Genomic DNA, 18,428 nt, shown 5'->3' on the forward strand with positions numbered 1-18,428 from the left:
TTACTTAGAAACATGAAAGCAGATGTCAGAAGTGCCTAACACTGGGAAGGTTGCTTCTGGAGTGGGGAAATTTGGGTGGGAAGGGAGGAGCTGGGCACTGATGATTTTAAAATTATAAACAAAAATGTATTAGAAGCTCATTACCAAAAAAAAGGAAACTACAGAAAAGTAAAAATAAGAAAAAAGATTCCCTATACTTCCTACATCCAAGGATTAACACTCCTAACAAAATTATTTCCCATTTATGTTTGTCATATATATTTTCAAAGCAATATATAATTTCATAATAGATAAGTATATTTGTTTAGGTGTAATAGGTTAGGTTCTTTACCCATATTTTATTAGAAAAAATTTCAAAGTGGAAAGAATTGTATAGGGAACATCATCTATCCTCTACTAGGTTCTGCATTTAACAGTTTACTGTACTTGTTTTTCATAAATATATCAGTCTGTCTATCCTTCTATACATCCATTGATCCATTGTATGTTTTGAGGCATTTCAAAATAAGTTGCTGACTTTGGTACACTTCATCCTGAACACGTCGTCAGGCAAACCACTAATCAGAGTTTAATATCTATTTATGGTTCTTTTTCTTATGCAATTTTACATATGATGAGATACATGAATCTTAAGCATATCATTTGATAAATTTTGATTAAATGCATACTCCTGCATAACACAAACCCTATCAAAATGTGGGACATTGCAATCACTCCAGAAAATTCCCTCATGCCCTTTCCTTCTCAATTTGTATCCCTACCCCGACACTCACTAAAGCAATGCACTGATTTTAAAAATTTATTCCAAAACCTCACATAACTGAAATAATAGAAATGTGCTTTTTTATAAGGCTTTTTCACTCAGCATATTGAGATTCATCCATGTTGTGGCATATATCATTAGTTTATTTCTTTATCTTGCTGAGTAGTATCCCTTTGTATGACTATACAATGATTTGTTTATCCATTCTCCTTCTGATGAACACCTGGGCTTTTACAAATTTTTGCCTATTAAGAATAAAACTGCTATAAACATCTTGTAAAAGTTTTTTTTGGTGGCATATGTTTTCATTTCCTTTGGGTAAATAACTAGAAGTGGAACTGCTTTGTCATAGGACCGGCATATACTTAGTTATATAAGAAACTGCCAGATTTTCCAAAATGAACCAGATATTGCAGGATTTTAAGAATTTTAAATCTTATATCATTTTTGTAAGTTGTATTTTTCAAAGAATTTATCTACTTTGTCAAATTTGTTGGTATAAAGCTGTTCATAGTAAACCCTTGCAGTATTTTTAATGTCTGTGCAATCTGTAGTAAGAATCCCTCTTTCATTCTTGATACTTGTAATTTTGTACTTTACTTCTCATTCTTTCTCTGTTTCTCTGTCTAGGGTTTTTCACATTTGTTAATCTACTCATTGAAACATTCTGGTTTTGTAAATTTTCTCTACCACTTGTCTAACTTCTGCTTTATTGATTTCTGCTTATATCTTTATTTCCTTCGTTTTACTTAGTTTGTGCTTCGTTTGTTCTTTTAATAGCTTCTTCAGATAGAAATGGAGATCATTGCTTGTAAGTGTTTCTTTTCTCACATAAGCATATTAGACTATAAATTTCTCTCCAAGTTCTGCTTTTGCTGGATTCCACAAATTTTGATATATTGTATTTTCATAATCATTTCAAAATAGTTTTCTACCTTTTCTCATGATTTCTTCTTTGACTCATAGATTATTTATTTATTTAGAGATGGGATCTTGCTCTGTCGCCAAGGCTAGGTTGCAGTGGCATGATCATAGCTCACTGTAGCCTCAAACTCCTGGATTCAAGGGACCCTCCTGCCTCAGCCTTCTAAGTACCTGGGACTACAGGCACAAGCCACCATGCCCAGCAGATTTTTTAAAATTCTCCTTAGAGATGGAAGTCTCGCTATGTTGCTCAGGTTGGCCTCAAACTCCTTGCCTCAAGTGATCCTCCCACTGCAGCCTCCCAAGTAGCTGGGATTACAGGCACATATATTATTTTGAAGTGTGTTATTTATTTCCAAATATTTAGGCATTTTATAGATATTTTTGTTACTAATACCTAACTTAATTTCTTTGTCATCCCAAACCATACTCTGCATTATTTCAATTGTTTCAAATTTATTGAGACTTGTTTTACAGTTGAGCATATGGTCCAACTTGGTTAATGTTCTATGTACACTTGAAAAAAATGTGGTTCAACTGCATTCTGTAAATGTGAATTGTCAGTCTGTTTGACAGTGTTATTAAAATCTGCTATATCCTTACTGTATTTATTTTAATCTAGTCCTGTTAATTACTGAAAGAAGTGTTTCTAAATTTCCAACTATGATAGTGGATTTTTCTATTTTTTTCTCCTTTTGTTGTTATTTTTTTCTTTGTATATTTTGAATCTCTGTTCTTCAGTACTGTATTTGATTGCTGCTCTAAACAAATCATCACAAACAGTAGCTTAAAGCAATCCAAATTTATTCTCTTATAGTGCCACAGGTTAGAAATCAATATGGGTCTCACTGGCCTAAAATCAAAGTATGTGGAAGGCTATCTTTCTTTTGGAGATGCTAAGGGAAAATCCATATTCTTGCCTTTTCTGGCTTCTATGGGATACCTGCAATCATTGGCTCTTGTTCCTCTTCCTCTATCTTCAATTCGAGCAATTGTAGGTCAAGTCCTGCTAACATTGCATTTCTCTAACCTCCTCTCTATTAAAACTCCCTATGCCTCCTCTTTATGCCTTCCTCTTCTACTCTTGTGGTTATATTGGGTCCCTCTGGATATTCCAGAATAAGCTCCTTACTTTAAAATCAGATGATTAGCAACTAATTCCATCTGCAACCTTAATTCCCCTTTGCCATATAATGTAACATATTTACAGGTTCTAGAGATTAGAATGCAGATATCTTTGGGGGAGGTTGGGGGAGGTTCATTATTCTGCCTATCACAGGACAATACATTTACGATTATTATGTCTTCCTGATGAATTGATCCTTGTATTGCTATGAATAGTCTCCTTTTCTCTGGTAATCCTCCTTTTTTTGAAGCCTACTTTGCCTGAAATTAATATAGCCTCACCAGCTTTTTATGATAACGGCTTGCATGACATATTATTCTCATCCTTTTATTTTCAATCTGTGTCTTTATATTTAAAGTGTGTCTCTTGTAGGCAGAATATAATTGAGTCTTCTATAGCATCCAGTCTGACAATCTTTGCCTTTTAATTACACTGTTTAGAACATTTACACTTAGTATAATTATTGATATAATCATGGTTCAGTCTATCATTTTGCTATTTGATTTTTTTCCCATTTATTTTTCGTTCCTCTCTTTCTCCTTGCTTTTTTGAGGTTAATTCAGTATTTCTTATTTTAATCCTAATATGGCTTTTCGGCTATACTTTTTGTCATTATTTTTAAAGGGACTGCTGTAGTAATATAATTTTCACCCTTGCTTATCAGTCTTCTCAGAGTAAGTATTGTACTACTTATATAAAAGAACGTTGTAATACTATAATTCCATTTACTGACTCCTCTTTTTCTCATCCTTTGTGGTATTATTGCCATGTATTTTTACATCTACATATGTTATCAACCCCATAATACAATTTATATTTTTGCATGAATCATTATTTTGTAAATAAATTGGGGAAAAAGTAGCCTTTTATATTTAGCCACAAATGTACCATTTCCAATGCTCTTCATTATTTTTTGAGATCCAAGTTTCCTTCTGGTGCTACTGTCTTTCTGTCTGAAGAATTTCCTTTAGCATTTCTTTTTTTTTTTTTTTTTTTTTTTTGAGGCAGAATCTTGCTCTGTTGCCCAGGCTGGAGTGCAATGACACTATCTCGGCTAACTGCAACCTCCGCCTCTCGGGTTCAAGTGATTCTCCTGCCTCAGCCTCCTGAGTAGCTGGGATTACAGGTACTTGCCACCAGCCCGGCTGATATTTGGATTTTTTAGTAGAGACAGGGTTTCACCATGTTTATCAGGCTGGTCTTGAACTCCTGACCTCAGGTGATCCACCTGTCTCAGCCTCCCAAAGTGTTGGGATTACAGGCATGAGCCACCATGCCTGGTCTCCTTTAGTATTTCTTGCGACACAGATCTACTGGCTTTCATTGACAAAAAAAAGTCTTTATTTAATTTTCATTTTTGAAGAATATTTTTGCTGGATATAGAATTCTGGCTTTACATTTTTTTTTCTTTATCACTTTAAGAATATTGTTCTGTTGTATTCTGTCCTCCATTGTTTCTGATGTCAAATAAGTCATCCTTTTCCCTATATATGAAGTGTTATTTTTGTCTGAATGCTTTAAAGATTTTTACGTTATTTTTGTTCTCAGCAGTTTGAGTATAATGTGCCCAGATAAAATCTTCTTTGTATTTCTCCATCTTAGGGTTTACCTAGCTTCCTGAATCTGTAAATTAATATTTTCCACCAAAATTGGGAGAAGTTCAGCTTTGATTTAAAAAAAAAATTTCTGCCACATTTTCTTTTTCCTGTTCGTCTGAACTCTAATTGTGCATATGTTAGGCTATTTGGTATTAGCAATGAGGTCACTGACACTTTGTTCATTGTTTTCCGCTACTTTTTCCTTTCTCTTCTTTAAGTTGTATAATTTCTGTTGCTCAGTATGCAAGTTTACTCTTTCTTCTGTGGTTTCCAATCTCTTGACAAGCCCATCCAATGAGTTTCCATTTCAGATACTCTTCTTTCCACTTCAAGAATTCCATTTGGTTCTTTTTTATAGTTTCCATTTCACTGCTGATATTTCTCCAGGCTAATATTTCTCAATATGGATATTTTCCCCATAACTCTATGAATATATAATATGAGTTATAATAGCTTCTTTAAAATCCTTGTCAGCTAATTCTAATACCTGGGTCATCTCAAGGTTTCTATTTATTGCTTATCCTCTTCATCATGGTCATATTTTCCTGTTTCTTTGCATGTCTGGTAATTTTTTTATTGTATGTAGCATAGTGTGGATGATATACTACAGAGATAGAAGAATGCTGATTTTGAATCTAGCAGGAAGTTAAATGAATGACTGATCTTCTTGTTCTTGTGAAGGCATCAGTTTATGATTTTTTTGGACAAGTCTGTTTTGGTTATATTTGAGTCTTAGAGCAAATCCTTAGACTTGAGACAGACTTTACACCTAAGGCATAACTCTTTTAGATTTCACTAGATAAAAACAAGGTGTTTATCAAGTCCTTCTAAATTTGTGACATTCAAATTCCAACCTCTGTCTCCCATGTGACAAATGGCAGCTGAAATCTCTGTTCAACTTTTTCAGACTTCCAGCTGTTTCTTTTCACTAGGCTCCTTGGAATGTCTCATGAATATATACATTTCAGGGATCAGACAAAGATGTGAGGGAAGTTTATATGCGTATTTTGTATTTTTACCTTGGAGTTCCTTCTTTTTGAGATTTCCACCCTCAATTTCCAGCCTCTGACTCCTTCTCCTTGACACTTCATGCCAATATGAGCATGCATTTCTGTTTGAGTTCAGTTACCTCCCGATGCATGAATTGTTAAGTAACTACAGAGAAGGCCGGGTGTGGTGGCTCATGCCTGTAATCCCAGCACTTTGGGAGGCCAAGGCGGGTGGATCACGAGGTCAGGAGATCAAGACCATCCTGGCTAACATGGTGAAACCCCATCTCTAATAAACATGCAAAAAAATTAGCCTGGCGTGGTGGTGGGTACCTGTAGTCCCAGCTACTCGGGAGGCTGAGGCAGGAGAATGGCATGAACTGGGAGGCGGAGCTTGCAGTGAGCCAAGATCGTGCCATTGCACTCCAGCCTGGGTGACAGAGCGAGACTCCATCTCAAAATAAATAAATAAAAATAATAATAATAACTGCAGTGAAAAAGTCAAATAAAAGTAGATCTCATGCAGTACTGTTCACTTCTTTCAAAGGTTGAATACTTTCCTTTGGTTTCTGCCTTTTTTGGTCATAAGCCAGTGTTTTTTTTTTTTTTAATACTTTATATTTTATCATTGCTCTCTATATAAGGGTTATTATGATACAAGCTACTCCACTATACTTGTAATTATACTTTCATCTTAATAACTTTTTCTGGGTTTTCTAAATGGGTTGGTGGGCAGGACCAATTATTAAGTCATATATTTTGGTCCACAAAATATAGCAAACCCAAGAATATGCTTCCAAATCAAAATAGTCAAACTACAGAGATCTGTTTATTCATGACTTCAGACTTAGAATTTGGGCTGTTCAAGCTCCAAGCTCAACATCCCAATACTGAATTGATTCTTCTGGCCATCCATATGTAGTGACAAATGACAAATTCTATGTTAGTCTCCCCCAGCCTTTTTTTTACTAACAATGTCCCTCAATTTCTTTACATTATTAGGACATCTTCACCTCAGTATTTCTCAGGATTGAAGAAACGTGGCATTTGGCTTTAATTTTCATGAAGTCCTCCTGGCCAGAATTGCCTGGGATTCTTCCATGACTTTTCCAAGTCTTCACTGAAAACTATGGCTGGAAAGGATAAATTGTAGATTCCAGGTGCTATTTGTCCTCTAATGAATGCTGATCCTGGAGCCAAAAGAAATACAACCCCCTGCTTGCTTTTTAGGGTATTCTTGGAGTAGTTGCAAACAGTGATATTTATCTGGAGATATGGCCAATATTTTTTAAGTAGTCAATAAACAAAATGTGTTTATTAAAAATGTATTTTTGCATCATAAAAATAATACTGTGCTCATTTCATTCCATTTGTGCCAGGAAGAGTACTTGAATAGAAAAGAAAAGCTTTCTCTTATCCCTCCCTGTCAGCCATAATAATTAAAGCCATACATTCTTAGCCAATAATATTTTTATGCTGATATCATTATCTTTCTCCACAAATCCTATAAATTCTTAAAGGTTCAGCCTTTATACTACTTTATCCAGATAGCCTTTTTGGTGAGGACACTGAACAGAGTTTCAGTAAAGGGACATTATCTTGTTATCAAAGCAGTAGTAGTTAAGACAATAACCCTTGGAGTGAGACAGACACAACTTTAAGTCCAACATTTTCCACTTTCTGTGTAATCTTTGGATTTTCTACAATTTCCTCTAAGTTAAAGTAAAATAGAGATAAAAATAGTCCCTAACTCATTTGGTTGTTGTGAGGATCAGATACAATAAGGCATATAAAGTTTAAGAACAGTTCCTGGTACATTGTTATTTTTATTGTCATTGTTATTTTTTCCACATAGTAAATGCCTAATAAACTATTGTCTAAATAAGTACTTGGTGAATTGAATAAGTGCCATTATGGTAGAAGAGAAAAACAAACAAATTACAAAAACAAGTCATAAGGAAAAAAGTAATTATAAATTATTATAAGTGCTATTAAAAAAGAACTAAGAAAAAGAATGAAATGGGGGACCTGTTTTTGGATAGAATCATCAGGGAAGGCCTCTCCAGGAAATGACATGTAAGGTGAGACTTAAAAGATGAAAAGGAGCTGGCCACACGAAGAGTAGGGAGAACAGCATTTCAGGCAGAAGGACTAGCATATACAGAGATCCAGAGGCAGATATGCACATGGACCTGAAAGAACTGAAAGACCACTAGTTAGCTGGGACAGAATAAGGGCAGAGTGGCACCAGATGAAATCAGAAAGTAGCAGAGGCCAAACACAAAAGGCCAGTGTGGAGAGTTTGGCTTTTGCTCCAAGTGCAAAGGAGAGACATTGTGGGTTTTCAAGCAAGGGAATGACAAGATCCTCTGGCTTACTCAATCCATGACTCACACAAACAAACTGAAGGCCGGGCGCGGTGGCTCAGGCCTGTAATCCCAGCACTTTGGGAGGCCGAGGTGGGTGGATCACGAGGTCAGGAGATCAAGACCATCCTGGCTAACATGGTGAAACCCCGTCTCTACTAAAAAATACAAAAAATTAGCCGGGCATGGGGGCGGGCGCCTGTAGTCCCAGCTACTTGGGAGGCTGAGACAGGAGATTGGCGTGAACCCAGGAGGCGGAGCTTGCAGTGAGCCGAGATCGCGCCACTGCACTCCAGCCTGGGCGACAGAGCGAGACTCTGTCTCAAACAAACAAACAAACAAACAAACAAACAAACAAACTGAAGAAGAATAAGAATTTCTGAAAATATTTGGAACTTGTTTTTTAGGGAACTTAGTATAAATGTAGACTGAAATATTTCCCATTATGATTGAAGTTATTGATTGCCAGCAAACAAAAACACTTTAGGTGGGGAACTTTTCTTCAGAGGGAGAAGCAATCTTAATAAAGATTTAATCCACTTCATTTTCTTTCACATCTGTAATGAATCCACAGTGGATAGTGTGACCCACTTCAAACAGAGGATAGACAGAAGGAGTACATATGCTAGGCAGGAAGGGTTAGAGTAACTGAGAAAGAGGGCCATTGCCAAGGCCTATGAGGGCCCTGAGTAAAAGCACAGTCTGAGTTGAGAGCACCACATTAGACAAGAGATGATTTGGAAGATATTGTGAAATAGATTTCTCAGAGAAAAGAAGAACAGGATTCCAGTATACAATTAGTGAGACATTGACTGTTAAGGGCTGGACCTTCTGGTACAAATGCCCTAAGGGAACTTATAGAATATTTAAATTTATTTATCAGATAATTGTATTTTTCATTATCCTGCAGTAACAGGTCTTTTCCATTGTAAGATTCTTCCTGCAATGTTGGAGTTTATTCCCTTTCTTGAAGCTGCTTCATCTTGATACTCTTTTTTTTTTTTTTTTTTTTAAACTTTGCATTCTTTTTATTTTCTATCATGGGATATCTATTATCTCTATAGGTAATAGCACAACCAAAATTGAAACCAGTGTATCATAATGTTTGTTTTTTTTGTTTTTTGTTTTTTTGTTGTTGTTGTTGTTGCTGCCAATGCCATTATTTCATTCCTTTTTATTTTTTATTTATTTATTTTTTTTAATTGTACTTTAAGTTCTAGGGTACATGTGCACATTGTGCAGGTTAGTTACCTATGTATACATGTGCCATGCTGGTTTGCTGCACCCACTAACTCGTCATCTAGCATTAGGTATATATCCCAATGCTATCCCTCCCCCTCCCCCCTCCCCACCACAGTCCCCAGAGTGTGATATTCCCCTTCCTGTGTCCATGTGATCTCATTGTTCAATTCCCACCTATGAGTGAGAATATGCGGTGTTTGTTTTTTTGTTCTTGCGATAGTTTACTGAGAATGATGGTTTCCAATTTCATCCATGTCCCTACAAAGGACAGGAACTCATCATTTTTTATGGCTGCATAGTATTCCATGGTGTATATGTGCCACATTTTCTTAATCCAGTCTATCATTGTTGGACATTTGGGTTGGTTCCAAGTCTTTGCTATTGTGAATAATGCCGCAATAAACATACGTGTGCATGTGTCTTTATAGCAGCATGATTTATAGTCATTTGGGTATATACCCAGTAATGGGATGGCTGGGTCAAATGGTATTTCTAGTTCTAGATCCCTGAGGAATCGCCACACTGACTTCCACAATGGTTGAACTAGTTTACAGTCCCACCAACAGTGTAAAAGTGTTCCTATTTCTCCACATCCTCTCCAGCACCTGTTGTTTCCTGACTTTTTAATGATTGCCATTCTAACTGGTGTGAGATGATATCTCATAGTGGTTCTGATACTCTTTTTTTAAAAAAAAAGCTGCTTCATTTTAGAGACTCACTTGGCAATAATTAAGACCACTGACATTAATATAACAAAATGTTTCCATTTTCCCATGATATATTGAGCAATTAAAATTATTGCCTGTCTTATACAAGGAAATTTATTCCCAAAGGAAAAGCCTATGGGAAAACAGTGGCATGCTCAGATCCCCATTACCTGTTCACTGATGACAGATTAATTTAAAAGGGTACATAATAGCTGAAATCTCCAAAATGCGTTAGTTGTTTTCTTAAATTTTTCTGAAAACAACCAAACAAAACTATAGTACTATGAGACAGTATGTGCCATAAAAACAACTTTGGAGTTACTTTCAAATTTTTTCCTGGAGGATGAAGGATAGCTTATTAAATGTCAGTTATGAACTTAGTGACAACTAATTATCTTTCGTTTCACAGCAGCTGATAATAAGTAAGAGCAAAAATGGTGAATACCTACTGTTGCCAGGTAACTGCATCTACTGTACTTCCTGCCACCTTCATGAATCTGTAAGGAATAGAAAGAAAAAAGATATTACAACTTAGATTAAACCACATCCCCTAAATCAAAAGGAAATAAACTGAGACAGATTAGACCAATCCTTAAGCAGGTATGCTTTCTGAGAGGATCCTCCATAGCCACAATCATGGCCTAGACACAGCTATTGGAGGTCAAACTATACAGAAAGTGAAAGTAACCATACTTCCAGCTCCCCACACATCCCTCACCATCTGGAAATCAAAATCCCAATAAGGCATTCTATCTACATCTGTCTTCCCAAGCCCACGCCTGATGACTCCCACATCAATTTCCTCATAACCGAAACTTGTCTGTCCCATTTCCTATTCTCTAAGGACTCCAATCTCTGCTAGGAAACAAACAGTAATATTTCCCAAGGATGACAGCACAAAAGATGCCTTTGAAAAACTTCAGGCTTTCCTAGAGCGAGTATGGGAAAACCCAGTTTATTTATACAAGTAAAAAGTACCATCAAATATGCCCCAGTGAGAGGCTGCCACATCTGTCTCCGTGTAGAAGGTTGAGCAGCACAAAGAGAAATCTATCGTCTACTTTTGGAGCAGCTAAGTAGAGTACTGAGTGTTATCTGACAATCATGCTCAGCTCAAAAGGTAAACCAGACTTGGTTCCGTGCAGTTAAGCACACATCAAAGCCTTGCCAGCAGTTCCCCAGCTTCTGTGTTTCTGGAGGCTTCAGGAAAATCAATAGGCCAAGAGGATGCATCTGGGGGCCCAAAGATGACACAGGGTCTCTCATAAATTGCATGTTTGTGAATAACTCAATTACCTACCTCCTTCTCCCTATCCACATGTTCTGAGGCCATGTGCTATCATGGTTATAACTACTAGTTGAGGGAGTCATTACCCAGGCACAGGAAACCAAAAGGAGTATCTCAGCTCTTTAAGACATTCCTTTCAGTCCGGAGACCCTGGTGGGGAACTCTTCTTCAGAGGGAGAAGCAATCTTTAATGGTACTTCTTAACTGAAGAATTCTTCCTCCAGGGAGAAGGATGGTGTTTTGTCTAGAAGGCCCTATCTCTACTTTACCCCAGCATAATCTTGCAAGGCAGATGCATGTTGCTCATGCTGTGTGGGTTGCTGTGTATTGCCTAAACAGAGGCTCTGATTTGCTGTGACAGCAGAAGAGAATTGAGTTTCTCTGGAGGAGTACATAAGAGAAACATAGGGCTGGATGCCAGGACTGTTGGTTAGCATTAAAGTGAAGTTTACAAAAGGAGAGGAAAAGAAGAAGGGGAAGGACAGGATGGGTCTGAGAAAGGGGGAAGAAAGAGAGAAGGAAGAGGAGGAGGAGGAGAAGGAGGACGAGGACGGAGGATGAGAAGGCCACAGAAGCCCTGGCTTGGCCTTTGGCTGAATGGTTTTGCCTTTCTTTCTCCAGTACGATTCAGCAGTCCTCAAGCAAGAAAGTAGAAAATGACACATGGGAATGATCAAGGAATAGAACTGGTTTGATGGGCAGGGCCAAAATGTCAACGTGGGCTGGAGGGAATGTAACATTTACTACGTACCTACTGAGTGCCAGCCATTCACATGTTATTTCTTATAATTCTTAAAAATGCCTTGCTTGGTAAGGTGGATATTGTCAGTTCCATTATATAGATTACCAGCTTCCCTATTGCCTAGAGAAGTACATCTCCTAACACTCCAAATAGCCAATTTTTGATGGAGTCATGCCACCCCTCCTAGCAGCAGTCATTGGGAAGCATGGCACAGATATCCTCTGCTTTTGAAGCCCATGGATTTCTCTTCCTCTTTATCTCATCTCCTTTCCCCAGCCCAGGACAATCTCTTTTGGGTTTGGGAGAGTAGCTCCAATCTCCTCACTATTTCTGGCCCTATGCCTCTAAAATTCCTCTTCTGGAATTCAAGAACCAGAAAGACTCATGCAGTATTTGCCTTTTCCTCCTGCCACGCGCTATCCTGTCATAGGCACACAACCAGCTCTTAAATGAATAGAAGGAAAATTGAAAAATACAAGGAGAAAGAAAACAGATTAATATTCAAAATATTATCCCTGCCATCTATGCCACTCTAAGCAGGGAAGATCTGATAATAATCTTAGAAGTAGGATGGCCCAAGAATAAAGAGGAAGAGATGAAATTTTGTACCTCCTTCTCAGATATTCCAAAAATTAAAAAACCTAGACAATCTTAGACACAAATGTCATTTCAAAGAAAGAAATGTAAAAACAAATGTTTACATGGAATTTACTTCTCCAAAATAATTTCTAAAATCTCTGAAATAGAAATATTTTATGTAGGGACAGGGCCAAGATAGCCAACTAGAAGCAGAGATGATCGGAGGCTCCCATAAAAAAAAAAAAAAAAAAAAAAAAAAAACCATAATAGCGAGCCAATCCTGCACCAACAACCAAGGTATTCAGTTTCTGTCATCAGAACTGACTAGGCAGCTGGCGTGACCCACAGAGAGGAAGGAAGAGCAGTGTGGTGCTGCAGCCCACCTGAGAGCCACACAGGGCAGGGAAGCCCCGATCCTCAGTCAGGAAAGGCAGTCAGTGAGTGTGCTACCCAGCCTGGGAAAATGTGCTTTTTCCATGGAACTGTGTAAACCCATGGATTGGAAGATCCCATTTATGAGCCCACACCACTGGGGCGAGGGTCCCAACCATGGAGCTGCGTAGATTCTCAACAGCCACTAAGCTAGAGTCTGCTTAAGCCTGCTGACCTCCCAGGAGGAGGGGTGACCAGCACCACAGCTGTGGCTCCCTGCTGTCTAAGCCTTTGAGCTCCTTGGGGGGGGGGGGGCGACAGCCAACTCTGGGACCCATAGCTGCCTAACACACTAAGCTCCCAGGGTGGGGGAAGGCCGGCAGCCATCTCTACAACTCCAGGCTGTGCTTTTCCCCTGCTGGAGCCATGAATAGGGCCTGAACTGAACCCCCAGTGAACCGCAGCAGCCCTATAGAACAGGGACCTGACCACTGCAAGAAAAACAAACAAACAGAAGCAAAAACAACAGCATCAACAAAAAAATGTCCCACAAAAACCCCATCCAAGGGTCAGCAGCCTCAAAGATCGATAGTAGACAAACTCATGAAGATGAGAAAGAAGCAGTGAAAAAAAACACTGGAAACCCAAAAGGCCAGAGTGCCTCTTCTCCTCTAAATGATCACAGTGCCTCTCCAGCAAGGGCACAGAACTGGACAGAGGATGCGATGGATGAATTGACAGAAGTAGGCTTCATTCAGAAGATGGGTAACAACAAACTCCGCTGAGCTCAAGGAGCATGTTCTAACCCAGTGCAAAGAAGCTAAGAATCTTGATTAAAGGGTACAGGAGCTGCTAACTACCATAAGCAGTTTAGAGAGGAACATAAATAACTTGAAGGAGCTGAAAAACACAGGATGAGAACGTTGTGAAATATACACAAGCATCAACAGCCAAATCAACCAAGTGGAAGAAAGAATATCAGAGTTTGAAGACCATCTTGCTGAAATAAGGCATGCAGACAAGAATAGAGAAAAAAGAATGAAAAGGAATGAACAAACCCTCTGGGAAATATGGGACTATGTAAAAAGACCGAACATATGACTGACTGGAGTACCTGAAAGAGACGGGGAAAATGAAACCAAGTTGGAAAACACACTTCAGGATATTATCCAGAAAAACTTCCTCAACCTAGCAAGATAGGCCAACATTCAAATTGAGGAAATACAGAGAACCCCACTAAGATAATCTACGAGAAGATCAACCCAAAGAAACGTAATGATCACATTCCTCAAGGTCAAAATGAAGGAAAAAATGTTAAGGGCAGCCAGAGAGAAAGGCCAGGTCACCTACAAAGGGACTACAATCAGACTAACAGTGGTCCTCTCAGCAGAAACCCTGCAAGCCAGAAGAGAGTGGGGGCCAATATTCAACACTCTTAAACCAACAAAGATCAAAAGAGACAAAGAAGGCCATTACATAATGGTAAAGGAATCAATTCAACAAGAAGAGCTAACTATCCTAAATATATATGCACCCAATACAGGAGCACCCAGATTCATAAAGCAAGTCCTGAGTGACCTACAAAGAGACTTAGACTCCCACACAATAATAATGGGAGACTTTAACACCCCACTGTCAACATTAGACAGATCAACGAGACAGAAAGTTAACAAGGATACCCAGGAATTGAACTCAACTCTGCACCAAGCGGACCTAATAGACACCTACAGAACTCTCCACCCCAAATCAACAGAATATACATTTTTTTCAGCACCACACCACACCTATTCCAAAATTGACCACAGAGTTGGAAGTAAAGCTCTCCTCAGCAAATGTAAAAGATCAGAAATTATAACAAACTCTCTCAGACCACAGTGCAATCAAACTAGAACTCAGGATTAAGAAACTCACTCAAAACCACTCAATTACATGGAAACTGAACAACCTGCTCCTGAATGACTACTGGGTACATAACGAAATGAAGGCAGAAATAAAGATGTTCTTTGAAACCAACGAGAACAAAGACACAACATACCAGAATCTCTGGGACACATTCAAAGCAGTGTGAAGAGGGAAATTTATAGCACTAAATGCCCACAAGAGAAAGCAGGAAAGATCCAAAATTGACACCCTAACATCACAATTAAAAGAACTAGAAAAGCAAGAGCAAACACATTCAAAAGCTAGCAGAAGGCAAGAAATAACTAAAATCAGAGCAGAACTGAAGGAAATAGAGACACAAAAAACCCATCAAAAAATTAATGAATCCAGGAGCTGGTTTTCTGAAAGGATCAACAAAACTGATAGACTGCTAGCAAGACTAATAAAGAAGAAAAGAGAGAAGAATCAAATAGACGCAATAAAAAATGATAAAGGGGATATCACCACCAATCCCACAGAAATACAAACTACCATCAGAGACTACTACAAACACCTCTACACAAATAAACTAGAAAATCTAGAAGAAATGGATAAATTCCTCCACACATACACCCTCCCAAGACTAAACCAGGAAGAAGTTGACTCTCTGAATAGACCAATGACAGGCTCTGAAATTGTGGCAATAATCAATAGCTTACCAAACAAAAAGAGTCCAGGACCAGATGGATTCACAGCCGAATTCTACCAGAGGTACAAGGAGGAACTGGTACCATTCCTTCTGAAACTATTCCAATCAATAGAAAAAGAGGGAATCCTCCCTAACTCATTTTATGAGGCCAGCATCATCCTGATACTAAAGCCTGGCAGAGACACAACAAAAAAAGAGAATTTTAGACCAATATCCTTGATGAACATCGATGTAAAAATCCTCAATAAAATACTGGCAAACCGAATCCAGCAGCACATCAAAAAGCTTATCCACCATGATCAAGTGGGCTTCATCCCTGGGATGCAAAGCTGGTTCAATATACACAAATCAATAAATGTAATCCAGCATATAAACAGAACCAAAGACAAAAACCACATGATTATCTCAACAGATGCAGAAAAGGCCTTTGACAAAATTCAACAACCCTTCATGCTAAAAACTCTCAATAAATTAGGTATTGATGGGACGTATCTCAAAAGAATAAGAGCTATCTATGAGAAACCCACAGCCAATATCATACTGAATGGGCAAAAACTGGAAGCATTCCCTTTGAAAACTGGCACAAGACAGAGATGCCCTCTCTCACCACTCCTATTCAACATAGTGTTGGAAGTTCTGGCCAGGGCAATTAGGCAGGAGAAGGAAATAAAGGGTATTCAATTAGGAAAAGGGGAACTCAAATTGTCCCTGTTTGCAGATGACATGATTATATATCTAGAAAATCCCATTGTCTCAGCCCAAAATCTCCTTAAGCTGATAAGCAACTTCAGCAAAGTCTCAGGATACAAAATCAATGTACAAAAATCACAAGCATTCTTATACACCAATAACAGACAAACAGAGAGCCAAATCATGAGTGAACTCCCATTCACAATTGCTTCAAAGAGAATAAAATACCTAGGAATCCAACTTACAAGGGACGTGAAAGACCTCTTCAAGGAGAACTACAAACCACTGCTCAATGAAATAAAAGAGGATGCAAACGAATGGAAGAACATTCCATGCTCATGGGTAGGAAGAATCGATATCATGAAAATGGCCATACTGCCCAAGGTCATTTATAGATTCAATGCCATCCCCATCAAGATACCAATGACTTTCTTCACAGAATTGGAAAAAAACTACTTTAAAGTTCATATGGAACCAAAAAAGAGCCTGCATCACCAAGTCAATCGTAAGCCAAAAGAATAAAGCTGGAGGCATCATGCTGCCTGACTTCAAACTATACTACAAGGCTACAGTAACCAAAACAGCATGGTACTGGTACCAAAACAGAGACATAGATCAATGGAACAGAACAGAGCCCTCAGAAATAACGCCGCATATCTACAACTATCTGATCTTTGACAAACCTGAGAAAAACAAGCAATGGGGAAAGGATTCCCTATTTAATAAACGGTGCTGGGAAAACTGGCTAGCCATATGGAGAAAGCTGAAACTGGATCCCTTCCCTACACCTTATACAAAAATTAATTCAGGATGGATTAAAGACTTAAACATTAGACCTAAAACCATCAAAACCCTAGAAGAAAACCTAGGCATTACTATCCAGGACATAGGCATGGGCAAGGACTTCATGTCTAAAACACCAAAAGCAATGGCAACAAAAGACAAAATTGACAAATGGGATCTAATTAAACTCAAGAGCTTCTGCACAGCAAAAGAAACTACCATCAGAGTGAACAGGCAACCTACAAAATGGGAGAAAATTTTTGCAACCTACTCATCTGACAGTGGGCTAATATCCAGAATCTACAATGAACTCAAACAAATTTACAAGAAAAAAACAAACAACCCCATCAAAAAGTGGGCGAAGGACATGAACAGACACTTCTCAAAAGAAGACATTCATGCAGCCAAAAAACACATGAAAAAATGCTCACCATCACTGGCCATCAGAGAAATGCAAATCAAAACCACAATGAGATACCATCTCACACCAGTTAGAATGGCAATCATTAAAAAGTCAGGAAACAACAGGTGCTGGAGAGGATGTGGAGAAATAGGAACACTTTTACACTGTTGGTGGGACTGTCAACTAGTTCAACCATTGTGGAAGTCAGTGTGGCGATTCCTCAGGGATCTAGAACTAGAAATCCCATTTGACCCAGCCATCCCATTACTGGGTATATACCCAAAGCATTATAAATCATGCTGCTATAAAGACACATGCACACGTATGTTTACTGCGGCACTATTCACAATAGCAAAGACTTGGAACCAACCCAAATGTCCAACAATGATAGACTGGATTAAGAAAATGTGGCACATATACACCATGGAATACTATGCAGCCATAAAACACGATGAGTTCATGTCCTTCGTAGGGACATGGATGAAATTGGAAATCATCATTCTCAGTAAACTATCGCAAGAACAAAAAACCAAACACCAAATATTCTCACTCATAGGTGGGAACTGAACGATGAGAACACATGGACACAGGAAGGGGAACATCACACTCTGGGGACTGTTGTGGGGTGGGGGGAGGGGGGAGGGATAGCTTTAGGAGATATACCTAATGCTAAATGACGAGTTAATGGGTGCAGCACACCAGCATGGCACATGTATACATATGTAACTAACCTGCACATTGTGCACATGTACCCTAAAACTTAAAGTATAATAATAATAAAATAAAATAAAATGAAAATAGTTTTAAACCCAGAATTTCAAATCCAGCCAAACTAAGCTTCATAAATGAAGGAGAAATAAAATCATTTCCAGACAAGCAAATGCTGAGGGATTTTGTCACCACCAGCCTGCCTTGCAAGAGCTCCTAAAGGAAGCACTAAATATGTAAAGGAAAAAACCAGTACCAGCCACTGCAAAAACATACCAAAATATAAAGACCAATGACACTATGAAGAAGCTGCATCAACAAGTGTGCAAAATAACCAGATAGCATCATGATGGCAGGATCAAATTTACACATAACAATATTAACCTTAAATGTAAATGGGCTAAATACCCCAATAAAAGACACAGGCTGTCAAATTGGATAAAGAGTCAAGACCCATTGGTGTGCTGTATTCAGGAGGCCCATCTCATGTGCGAAGACACACATAGGCTCAAAATAAAGGGATGGAGGAATATTTACCAAGCAAATGGAACACTCACACAAAAAGCAGGGGTTGCAATC

The 18,428-nt window shown here is 38.4% G+C and overlaps 1 protein-coding gene across 3 annotated transcripts in view; it reads right to left on the reverse strand.

Moving 5' to 3' along the window:
• Nucleotides 1-18,428, reverse strand: part of HPSE2 (heparanase 2 (inactive)) — a 780,051-nt gene that overhangs the window by 228,991 nt on the left and 532,632 nt on the right. For all 3 annotated transcript variants that reach the window (XM_003825451.3, XM_003825450.3, XM_055093275.2), the window contains one exon: nt 10,165-10,212. In XM_003825451.3, the coding sequence (XP_003825499.1) occupies nt 10,165-10,212 (48 nt within the window). The remainder of the gene's footprint in view (nt 1-10,164; nt 10,213-18,428) is intronic.

This window comes from Pan paniscus, chromosome 8 (assembly GCF_029289425.2).
Source record: "Pan paniscus chromosome 8, NHGRI_mPanPan1-v2.0_pri, whole genome shotgun sequence".
NCBI lineage: Eukaryota > Metazoa > Chordata > Mammalia > Primates > Hominidae > Pan > Pan paniscus.